This window comes from Aspergillus welwitschiae (assembly GCF_003344945.1).
Source record: "Aspergillus welwitschiae strain CBS 139.54b unplaced genomic scaffold BDQ94scaffold_8, whole genome shotgun sequence".
Taxonomy (NCBI): Eukaryota; Fungi; Ascomycota; class Eurotiomycetes; order Eurotiales; family Aspergillaceae; genus Aspergillus; species Aspergillus welwitschiae.
The window spans coordinates 903,724-914,766 of record NW_020798702.1 but is presented as its reverse complement, the minus strand read 5'-3'; the positions used below and the strand labels follow the sequence as shown (position 1 = coordinate 914,766).

Sequence of the window (11,043 nt, the reverse complement as noted above, 5' to 3'; positions counted from 1 at the left end):
CGACCGAACACTACGATCCGCTTGTAGCAGACGTGCATGCACATCCAGAGGAGGTTTGCAGTGTTGCCCGTGGTAGATTGACATAGTCAGGCAGACGGAAACACGCAATAGAGAAAATCGTGCGGAAAAAGGTGAGTTTTCAAGTAAAAGCAACCCTTGTGACACGGTGCTAGACTTCTCATCTTTTAAAGTCCCTTGAATTTGCAAAGTCCTTGGACTGTCTCTCTTCAATCTCAAATGACTGGCCTTAAGTTAAATGACTTGAAATTGGGCCCTACAGACTTTGGTTGCTAATTTTCTATGCTACCTATCATCGCTAACTTTAGTAAAGAGAGGCTACCAATCTCCCTTAGCCTAGAAAAGGACAATAAATGATTATTTTCTCTTCTCTCTGGCCAAGAAAATAAATCGAACTGGATTGCTACGCCCCAGAAACCTCTCTTAGCTGATCTCCCTGCCACATATGAGGGTCAGAGAATACGGAAAAATGATTGTACGAATATTGTGATCTTGGGATCCTACACTCAGGTCTACTTGATCTAATCTACATGGAGCTATCCATGAAGCAGGGATAGAGAGACTAAAGAGGTCGAAGTGTTACACTATACTGATGTCTTTGAGCTTGATGGCCTTGATACTAGAGTTATAGTTTTGAAGAACATCCCTCTCTTTCATCAAACCACTACCTAGTGTGGAGCAGACTTCAGCTCATCATAGATTTCCTTGATCAAGGCCTTGACCTGCTCATCGCTCATGGGTTGAACGCCTAATAGATCATTGTGATTCTGCTCAAACACTCCATTATAGCCCGGGGTTGCAAGTGAATACCGGATTAAGTCCCCCACAACCGTCCAGCTGTAATTTCCGATGGTTGTGGCAGATAAAGCTTCTTCGAAGGCCTTTTCCATATCCTGGCTTTTGACCTCCCAGCCGTCGGGTCCAAGTGCCTCCTTTGCCAGATCGGCAATCTCGTTTTGGCACTTTTGGACACCGTAGATGGAGCAGTGCATATTCTTGGTTTTCTCAGCTTGAGCCAGGGCATTGGCAACGGCTGTACCAACGGCGGGAAGAACGGTCAAAGGGAAGACACGGGTACCATCGTTCATGAGCAAAACCTTTTTCTTGATCAAGTCAATATTTAAAAAGCCCGTGCGCAGACACCAGTCCAGAAAAGCACCATTAGATATGGCGGTCCAGGTAATCTTCTGATCATTGGCGACCTTCTGGAGATGATCGTAGATCTGCGCCTTGCCCCGGAAGATGGGCAGTGACCGTGTCTTGTCGTACTTAGGATGGATGGTGAACTCAGGGGCGATGTAGCGATAAACCCCGGCAGCGACCGCGGCATCAATCAAGCCAATGGAAACGGTAGGGTCAGGACTTAAGATTGCATCGACCACGGCGTCCTGACCCTGAAGAGCAAGACCTAATTCCGCAGGAGAGCTAAAATCCACCACCTTGGCCGAGACGCCAGCCGGGAAAGTGGCACCAGTCTTGCGTGTCAAGACCATGATATTGAAGCTGCCATGACTCACCAATGCGGTCAGGATATGCGATCCGAGGTTTCCGGTGGCCTGAGATCATGGATTAGTGGCATGACTTCAAAGTCATTACGATTAGAAGTTCCAACCTACCCCTGCGATAACGACATGCTTGATCTGTCGGGACATTTTCAGAGTCAAATAATGCAGTTGAAGGTAATTCGACTTGAGCAATTCCGTGTCTCTTGGGGTTTGCAGCGCTCCTCGAGGCGAAGGGGATCACTGTAGTCACTCTTTATATAGACCAACCCTTGCCTCCCCATGACTGCCTTCGGAGGCCATCTTATCTGATCCGAGGGTCTTCGCCTAGTCCCCGCTTAGTCAGCGCATGCCATGTAAGGTCTCGCGGTGAGGTTGCTCGTTCCCCACTCAGGAAACTTCTCCATTGGGTGTATCCCCATGAAATACAAATGGCTGCCAGCTGGATTACTAATGTAGCAATAGGGGGAAGGCGCGTCTGCTTCCTGCGCAAGAGAAATACTTTGCAGTCAAAGCCATGGCCTTGGACTTATGAGGAGTGGTACTATGCATAGAAAATGTGAGGTGGTAAGAGCAACAATGGTCTGGACTATTGATCATTTTCATTCTTATCCAGAATCCTTATAATCTATTTACACGGAGTGAGACCCATGCCGATTTCCAATCAGCCTGGATGAAAGTGTAGACCCTCGTTTCACAAGTGACACCTTCCAGCAACTCACATTTACCTGCTCCATCTAGGGCTTATCATGTGAAGTAGGAATAATAATAATAGAATACAATATTATCAGCCATTTCTGGACAAAGGAAACCACAGGATACCTCACCCTAGATCTAAATAAAAAATCACGTCATTGGCACCTCCCTCTATATTGGAAGAAAACAGTAATATTTACCTAGGAAAAATCCTTTAATTTAATATCCACAACACGTCCTCTGTTTTTACGTACGCTTTCTGTCCTGTTATAGGACATGGCAGTCCTGGAAAATGATTAGGGCGATGATGTGTGGGAGGTTACTTCCAGCAATCTCAGCAGCATCTGATCTCTCTTCCTATTGAACCCATCCCAATCCACAGTTTCTAGCCATTGAAGAGCCTCTCTCTTCAGCACAGACACGCTTTCCTCGCTCCAATCGAACCGATGCTTCAACATGTCTTCCTCCCAAGCTCGAACCGCAGGGCCAAGTCGTTCGATACGCTGGGCAAACCCATTCGGCCCTCCTCCTCCTCCCAAAGAATTTGTAACAAACGGACCGGTCAATGCCCACCGAAGACCTGGACCTGATGTCATTGCCGTGTCGAGACCCTCGGCGGAGACAATGCCGCGGCTGATAAGGCTGTATGCTTCGCTGTTGATCGCAGCCTGCAGACGATTGGCTACGAACCCTGGGACTTCGTGGTGAAGCAGAATGGGCGTCTTCCCGAGGAACCGATAGAAGTCTTGGGCCGTAGATATCGTCGTGGCGCTGGTGCCCGGGTGAGGGACAACTTCCACCAGGGGGACTAGATGTGGTGGATTGAATGGATGGCCAACTAGGATGCGACTGGGGTCTTTCTGGCATCTTACAATGAACCTCGATGCAGGGAGGCCAGAAGATGAAGAGGAGATAATGACACCGGGTCTGGTATATTGGTCGAGCTTTTCCATGAGCGCCTGCTTTAACTCGGGGCGCTCGGGTCCATTCTAGCAATACATTAGCAAAGCCGATGCCTCGAGCATAGCATGTTAAGATTGCAGGAGCTACCTCCTGGATAAAATCGGCTTCTGATAAGCTCAATTCCATGTTGTCGATGAACTTGTAGTTCGTCGCCCAGGCATCTTCAACGGGACTGCGTGCTGCCAAGGCAGGCCATGCATCTTGCAGATAATTCTCGAATGCTTCCCGGGAACTTTCGGCGGGATCGTAGATCAAGACCTTCAAACCCCGAGAGAGAAAAAGACATGCCCAACTCGCACCAATGACACCGCAGCCAATGACGGCAACGGTGTTGATCTGATCCTTCATAGTGATGGGTGTGAACCGTGAGCTGATCCACCACTCCAAGGTAGCACCGCTGAAAAACAACAATAATGTAGAGAAAGATTCTTCGTGGTCTTCACTATCAAGGGACTGCCAAATGCTTCGGAAATAAGTCAGAGCTAAACGGGCAAGCTGAACCCGGCCGGCAGATTTTCTATACCGGGCACGGGAATAGTACCGAGTAACGGTGCTCCCCGCATTGACGGATCTTCCGGTCATTGCCCGCGGTCCCCGATTGGAAGATCCGTTACTAGGGTGGTAAAGAGCGGGTCAGTCAATCCGCATCATACCAAGCCTATATGTAGAGCAGTGTTTATGGTCACCCGGTTTCATACCTGAGCATTGATTCCTTTCTCTGACGCGAGGCTATAACCTATATTCTCGATCCAGCGTTTACAGAATGCCTTCAAACGTAATGGATACCGTGCAGTCAACTGATTCGTCAGAAGACTATGGACCAGGGACATACGTCGACACGAGCTTCACTCCGGTGCCCGAGGAATGTAAACGACTGCTGCATGTCTTCGCGGCTAGAACTCCTGGCTTCACGCAGGATCCTGCCCTCCTTGATGGAGTTATATTCGAAGGTGACGATCTGCCTTGCATTCCCGGACCGATCAAGGCACAGGCTGTGACGGCAGTGCTGCATGCGATGGTCGGTATCGTGGGCCATGAAATGCTCCAACTTCGCGGCGACGATACCAGCTTGATAACGCACGTCAACACCAACCATGCAGGGCTATATCCAGCCACTCCTGCGCTAGTGACCGTGGAAGGGCAGACGGGTCCCTCCGTGATTGCTCTGCCTAGCGTGCCTCAGTGGGATAAAGACCGTCAATCCGGCTCTCCCATGGTATATCGTGCAACAGCTATCTATCCGACTGCCGATGAGGGCATCTGGTTCCAGCTACATGGCTCTCTTGACCCTTGGGCAATGCTGAGGACGATCGGCATTACGCGGGATGTGGAAGTGACCATACAATCCAATGATGAAGCCTATAAGTACATTGGAGAACGCGTGCGGACATATCGTGCTCGAGAGCTCGAACAGCTTATGCTCGAGCATGGCCTGTCGGGCTCAATCGTTCACTGTCCCCAAAGCTGGCGTCACACGCAAATGGGCCAGTCTCTCGCTCGTCATCCACTGGTCAACTACGCCCAACACGCACGTGGTTCCTCTCTTCCGCCCACGCTCCCGCTCAGGTTGGCCGACAAACGACCGTTAGCCGGGATCAAAGTCGTTGAACTGGCGCGTATTATTGCCGCGACTGCCAGTGGAGCTGCCCTGGCGTCTATGGGGGCTGAGGTCATCCGCGTGAACTCTTCTAAACTCAAGGATTACACCCCCGCGCAGCCTTCCTCATTAATGGCGGGCAAGACAACAATCGACTTGGATCTGGATAACCCTGCTGATCATGAACGACTGATGCAGTTGTTCGAAGACGCTGATGTCATCATCCAAGGTTATCGCCTGGGATCCTTCGCGCGTCGTGGGTTCAGCTTCGAGGCGGCTCAGAAGATGGCCGAGAAGCGCGGCCGCGGCATCGTTTACGCGGACGAGAACTGTTACGGCCCAGATGGCTACTACGCCGAGCGCCCGGGATGGCAGCAAGTGGCGGATGCGGCCGCAGGAAGCTCGTACATTATGGGTCAGGCGTTTGGTTGTCCCAAGGGCCGGGGCGTACTGCCCAGTCTGCCCATCTCCGACATGTCGACGGGCATCTTAACGACACTCACCATTATGTGCGGGCTGAGGGATCGCGCCAAGTTCGGCGGCTCATATCACGGTCATACCGCACTGACGGCATATAACATGGCAACATTGGATCCGGACGTTCGGCTATACCAACGTGAAGTCGTACGGAAGATCCAGGACATCTATCGGTTTGCTCCATGGTCCAGCGATGCGCATGTGGCGCCGTTGTATTACAATATATTAAATGCATGGGACAAAAATAGTGACCTGGCGAAAAACGAAAAGTATTATGTGCACTTTTCTGACTCGGTCTTTGGAGCTGATCTGCGCGTGCTCGCGCCCGTGGTGAAGTACGCTGATGAGGAGACCACGCCACGGTGGACATCCCCGCCAGTGCCTTTCTGCCACCATAAGTTTAGGACTTTTTCTTCCCCCACTGGGGTATGATAGACATGAACATACAAAATAGAAAGCTTTCTTTATCATCTATATCACAGGGAGGTCACAGTTTCGGCAACCTGACACTATACGTGTGTGTGGAACTCGCGCGTGGGGCTATTCGTAAAGCGCAGAGTGCTTCTCGGTCTGAATCAGCAACCCAGACCATTGTGTTGATATAGTATTCCAATCGCTCTCTGTCTGCAGATTGCTAAATATCTTGTATGCTTCTTCCTTGTTAGGTATCTCGATTCAGAGTTTCAATGTATTTCCCTAGTGTTTTCTGATTCTCGGTGGTATGCTTCCTGGCCATTCTCAGTTGTATATTCTGTCATGGTATTGGCTATTGAATTCCTAGCAGTATCTGCCTGAGATCATATTTGTAATGAGAATATCGAAGCCGCTCTATCTTCTAACATAACGATGTATGTATATGCCTTGCTGTGGGCCATATGCACCGTCCCCGCTCCATCTTCAACCCCAACTAACAAATGTGAAGGCTAGGTCACCCATCCCGAGTTTGTATTCCCCTCCTCAGCTCTAACCGATTTGCACATTTAGACATGAAGATTTACTAAAGGGTTCCGATTGGTCGGGGATCTCGGGTATAGACCGGGTATCGGGAAGCAAGATAATGGTCATTTGCCGAGCACGAAACTACGAGTGTAGATCAAGGTCTTTGCGTTTGAAAGTCGTTCTTCCTTCTTATCATTCGACAGTAAGATCCTAGTTTAACATTGCCTTTGATCCGTCGCGTGTGAGGAAGGCCTGTTTGCCCCTATAAATGCATGACTGTGTAGCGGTGACGGGCGTTGGTTTTAACTGCATGTATCAATTCTGAATCAGGACCTCACGGTTATACTACCCATCATGCTTGCAAAAGATATAACCGCAACCGCTTATACTCTCAATACATGCCAATTAGAACTATACCTTCAACGTATTCAATATCCTAGCCGCGCCACCCCAACGGCTACTGGTCATCCGCGCCTAGAACAACTCCACAAGTCTATGGAGCATGGTTCCCTGGCAGCCCTGACGGAATTGCAACGGCGGCATCTTGCCGCAATTACCTGGGGAAATACGGCTCTACATTACTCAAACCACCATTCAGTCTCCATTCATCCCGCCAGTGTCTTCGAGAAGCTGGTGGTGCGTTGCCACGATGGCTATTGTATGGAGAACACCAATCTCTTCTACATGGTGCTCTGTTCCCTCGGATACCAGGTGTATGCGACCGGAGGCCGAGTGAGTCGTACTGTCGTTTCCGGGGATCCAACGGAGGAAGGTTATATATCCTTGTCAGTAGTGCTTTGCAAGTCCAGACTCAAGAATTGCTGATGGCTAACAAAAATATGTAGGAGCCACATGGTTCTAATCGTAACTATAGCCGGGCAAAAGTACATGGTACGTCCTTCAGAGCCTGTCGCAGTGTATATGGGTATATTAAGAACGATGAACACGATAGGTCGATGTCGGGTTCGGCCGTAACACTCCCACCAGACCGTTCTTGCTGCAAGAGAATACCACAGCCCCATTGATCGTGCCGAGCGAAATGTCCCTAATCAGGGCACCTCTTGCAGACTTCAAGGATCAAACACAAAAGGTTTGGGTCTATCAGGCCCGAGCTGACTCTCAGAGTCCGTGGGTGCCTCAATACTCATTCTCCGAGATTGAATTCCTCTTTGAGGATTTCAGTATGATAAACTTCTTTACGAGTAAGAGTCGCGCGATGTTATTTACGCAAAAGTTGGCGTGTACCCGACTTATCCTAGATGACCATAACTCTGAACCCATTGGAATTTACATTCTTGCTGGCAGAGAGGTCAAGAGGGTGCTTTGTGGGAAGACCGAAACCTTGCGGGTATTTAATACGGAAGAGGATAGAGTCGGTGCGTTGGTCGAATACTTTGATATGCATTTTCACGCACACGAGCTGGAGGGTATTCGCGGGCTACCATCCCAGATCAAATCCAGATAGTTCTGTGGAGCGTACTAAAGCTCGTGCTGTTAGTTCTGGGGAGCCTGCTTGCATAGTATATATATATATACTAGGGAAAATATAAGAGATACCTGATCATCCTTATTTGCACGGAATCTGCCCCCCACAAATCAGTTAGCTGGATCTTGCATAACGAGTAGCATTGGGAACACCAAGGCACATATGTACGCGATGGATTGATAAGCAATTCGTCTCGTCCCCGTGTATGAGGAAGCTCTATGGTATAACACTGACCCAATGCCTTTTTTTGCGTATTAAGGAGTTCTCCAATTAATCCCATGCACCTACTAAGTGACCACTATTTTCGTATTACTTGACCTGAATCTAAGCCCTTAGAAGGTCCAATCATGGATGCTTCTTTAGAGCACAGAAGGTTGTGGAATTTGGTAAACGGTGACCTTTTTGAATAAGAAGAATCAATTCAAAATACACAAGGCATCTGTTCTTGTCTAGCCCATCAATTCTCACCTTTCCAAATCTTTTCGATAATAGTCGCCGCCCCCAAAACCTTCTCGTCATTGAGTGTCTTCCCAATTACCTGTAAACTGACTGGATGGCCATTCATTACGTGGGGATCATAGATTTCCCAGTTCCAGGCATCCAGGTCATTGCGTGGTTGATAACCGTTTGGCTGTACGTCGACCTCCTTCCTAACCTCATCCACAGGGAACGAAACCGCCGGATAATCGAGTAGGTTCCACACCTTGGTGTAACCAACACATCGCAGTTTATGATGTGGGACCGCAGTATGAGCTGTTGTTGGTCCTAAAAGCACATCGACCGGCTTTCCAGAGGGAGACCGTGTTTGGTTTCCACCTGCTAAGGTACTTCTGCCTTAATGCAATCTTTCTCTTTTTCACTTGCCAGTATTCATAGACTGATCTCCAACATGATTACTCTATATGATAAAATGTCAGCTAACCCCTACCCTCTATGTAAGAACTCCCGTACGATCTAATCAAGTCTCATCCAAATCTATTTGGTACACCAACTGATCCAAACCACAGCATCAAACATCAAAACCGCAAATCCCACCCGATCTCAGGTCCCAGACGAGGCAGGACCTCAGCGACAGTATTGACATCCTTGTCACCTCGTCCGCTAAGGTTGAGAACAATATCCTGTTCGCCTTTCTTCATTGTCTTGGCGAGTTCAATAGCACCGTAGACAGCGTGAGAGGACTCTAGCGCGGGAATGATACCTTCGTACATTGCTAGAGCGCGGAAGCCAGCCAGGGCCTGGGAATCGGTGGCTGCAATGAATCGGGCCCTTCCACTGTCCTTCCAGGAGCTGAGTTCGGGGCCTACCGCTGGGTAGTCCATACCAGCCGAGACAGAGTGTGTCTCCGAGATCTGCCCATGTTCGTCCTGTAAGAGATAGGTGTATACTCCATGAAGGACTCCCTTACTGCCACCGGACAGGGTTGCTGAATGGCGTGAGGTATCGAGGCCATCGCCACCGGCTTCCACACCCAGCATCTGGACACTTGGCTCGTCTATGAAAGGATAGAACATTCCTGATGCATTGCTGCCTCCCCCGACACAGGCCACAACAGCGTCAGGGAGTTTTCCGATAGCCTGTCGCATCTGTTCTTTCGTTTCCTGCCCAATGATGGACTGGAAGGTGCGCACGATAGTAGGGAACGGGTGAGGGCCAACAACCGAACCGAGAATATAATGGGTGGTTTCAACATCTTTGACCCACGCACGCAATGCTTCATTCACTGCATCACGCAGGGTGCGACTACCAGATGTCACTGGTACTACTTTAGCACCGAGAAGCTTCATCCGGAACACATTCAGCGCTTGACGACGAACATCCTCAGCGCCCATGTAGACAACACATTCCATTCCGAATTTGGCGCAGACCGTTGCAGTGGCCACGCCGTGCTGACCCGCGCCCGTTTCGGCGATAATTCGTGTCTTTCCCAGTCGTCGAGCTAGTAGGATCTGGCCCAGGGCATTATTGATCTTGTGGCTGCCAGTGTGATTGAGATCTTCCCGTTTGATCCAGATATTTGCACCACCAATCTTCTCAGTAAGATGTTGAGCAAAATACAATCCACTCGGCCGACCCATATAAGGGTAATAGGAGCGGTAGTCTTCCCAGAAGGCCGTATCTTGTCGTACCGCTTCAAAGGCCCGGTCTAATTCGGATAAACAGCCCATCAACGATTCGGACACGTATTGGCCACCAAATTCGCCGAATCGCGTGGATGCCACGGGATCCTGCTCGGCTGTGAGGTCGGTGGTTTCCGAATGTGGACCCTCTGAAGTCATCGCTTGAGGCCTCACCCTAGTCACTGGGGGTTCTAACACAGTGACCTCACGGACAATCGCACCGTGCTCATCTCGCTCAAGCTTGCGACCGGTGATACCAGATAGGTACTTCCCGACGTATTCAGCAGCGCGACCGGGTGGCGCAGCGCCGATGGTACTGATGATCTGACTGCCAATGATACAGCCTTCAGTCAAGGCTTGTACGGATAAAAAGTGTTCTCGTGTACTGATGCCAAAGCCGAGAGCAATCGGTGTGTCGCCGGCATAGGTGTGGATGCGGTCAAGAAACTCAGGAAGGTTGGCGCTTAGTGACTGGGAGGCACCAGTCACACCCATTCTCGACACAGCATAGATAAATGAGTCGGCTATGCTGCACAAGGCTTTCATGCGAGGTATAGACGTAGAGGGAGCAATGAGGGGGATATAAGAAAGCCTGGCGTTCATTAGCTCATAACTAGAAAGACAGACGATCATGTACGTACCCATGCGTGGCAGAGAGTCTTCTGAACCGAACGGCTTCCTCAATGGGGAGGTCCACCAGGACGAACCCATGTACGCCTGCCTGCTTGCAGTCATGCAACAACTTCTCCTCACCATAGCGGATGACTGGATTATAGTACCCCATGAGCAGAACGGGTATCTTTAGTCCCCGTCGTCTTGCTTCTCGCACCATGTCCAATACCCCTGTGATGGTGACACCATTGGCGAGAGCGATCATATTGGCCTCTTGGATAATCGGGCCGTCCGCAATGGGGTCAGAAAACGGCATGCCCAGCTCAATCATGTCTATTCAGTCGTAGTGCGTTAGATGTCATGCACACGTGATTCGTCAAGATATATTTAAAGGCGACTCACCTGCACCGCTGCTTTCAAGACTGAGTAGGATATCTGGCGTCTCTTTGACTGTCGGATACCCAGCGGTAACATAGGCCCCCAGAGCAGCACGGTTCTGATGCTTCGCTTTCGCGAAGGACTGCTTAATATGCTCCATGACAGGTACGCAGTAGGTTGTTCATGCGCAAGATAACGTAGGGTGGACGTTAATAGTCAAAGAAACTCATCAACAACGACAGATGACTGGGGTAG

At 49.8% G+C, this 11,043-nt stretch overlaps 5 protein-coding genes across 5 annotated transcripts; 2 read left to right on the top strand and 3 right to left on the bottom strand.

Moving 5' to 3' along the window:
• Positions 1-588: 588 nt before the first annotated feature.
• On the bottom strand, positions 589-1,823 carry BDQ94DRAFT_186012 (aromatic alcohol reductase; the record flags this gene model as incomplete). The annotated part of the gene is made up of 3 exons (XM_026775032.1): positions 589-1,574; positions 1,635-1,744; positions 1,808-1,823. 3 exons carry the CDS (start codon positions 1,821-1,823, stop codon positions 687-689), a joined length of 1,014 nt encoding a protein of 337 aa, XP_026629011.1. The 3' UTR covers positions 589-686.
• Positions 1,824-2,512: 689 nt separating this feature from the next.
• On the bottom strand, positions 2,513-3,761 carry BDQ94DRAFT_186010 (uncharacterized protein; the record flags this gene model as incomplete). Its single annotated transcript, XM_026775031.1, has 2 exons — positions 2,513-3,205; positions 3,267-3,761. 2 exons carry the CDS (start codon positions 3,759-3,761, stop codon positions 2,513-2,515), a joined length of 1,188 nt encoding a protein of 395 aa, XP_026629010.1.
• A 181-nt stretch (positions 3,762-3,942) lies between these two features.
• BDQ94DRAFT_158167 (CoA-transferase family III domain-containing protein) lies at positions 3,943-5,685 on the top strand (the record flags this gene model as incomplete). Its single annotated transcript, XM_026768894.1, has 1 exon — positions 3,943-5,685. One exon carries the CDS (start codon positions 3,943-3,945, stop codon positions 5,683-5,685), a length of 1,743 nt encoding a protein of 580 aa, XP_026629009.1.
• An 861-nt stretch (positions 5,686-6,546) lies between these two features.
• On the top strand, positions 6,547-7,672 carry BDQ94DRAFT_186008 (arylamine N-acetyltransferase family protein; the record flags this gene model as incomplete). The annotated part of the gene is made up of 3 exons (XM_026775030.1): positions 6,547-6,995; positions 7,038-7,083; positions 7,145-7,672. 3 exons carry the CDS (start codon positions 6,547-6,549, stop codon positions 7,655-7,657), a joined length of 1,008 nt encoding a protein of 335 aa, XP_026629008.1. The 3' UTR covers positions 7,658-7,672.
• A 904-nt stretch (positions 7,673-8,576) lies between these two features.
• On the bottom strand, positions 8,577-11,040 carry BDQ94DRAFT_186004 (tryptophan synthase). Its single transcript, XM_026775029.1, has 3 exons — positions 10,813-11,040; positions 10,440-10,743; positions 8,577-10,390 (listed from the first exon to the last, which is right to left on the bottom strand). The coding sequence occupies exons 1-3, from the start codon at positions 10,946-10,948 to the stop codon at positions 8,695-8,697; spliced, it is 2,136 nt and encodes a 711-aa protein (XP_026629007.1). The 5' UTR covers positions 10,949-11,040; the 3' UTR covers positions 8,577-8,694.
• Between the last annotated feature and the right edge of the window lie 3 nt (positions 11,041-11,043).

What these genes read in the sequence shown, in the direction of transcription:
- BDQ94DRAFT_186004 (XM_026775029.1), bottom strand. Translation starts at nt 10,948, where the DNA reads ATGGAGCATATTAAGCAGTCCTTCGCGAAAGCGAAGCATCAGAACCGT. An exon ending in TCTTGAAAGCAGCGGTGCAG is followed by an intron (nt 10,744 to 10,812) that starts GTGAGTCGCCTT and finishes ACGACTGAATAG; the next exon opens with ACATGATTGAGCTGGGCATG. An exon ending in AGACTCTCTGCCACGCATGG is followed by an intron (nt 10,391 to 10,439) that starts GTACGTACATGA and finishes AATGAACGCCAG; the next exon opens with GCTTTCTTATATCCCCCTCA.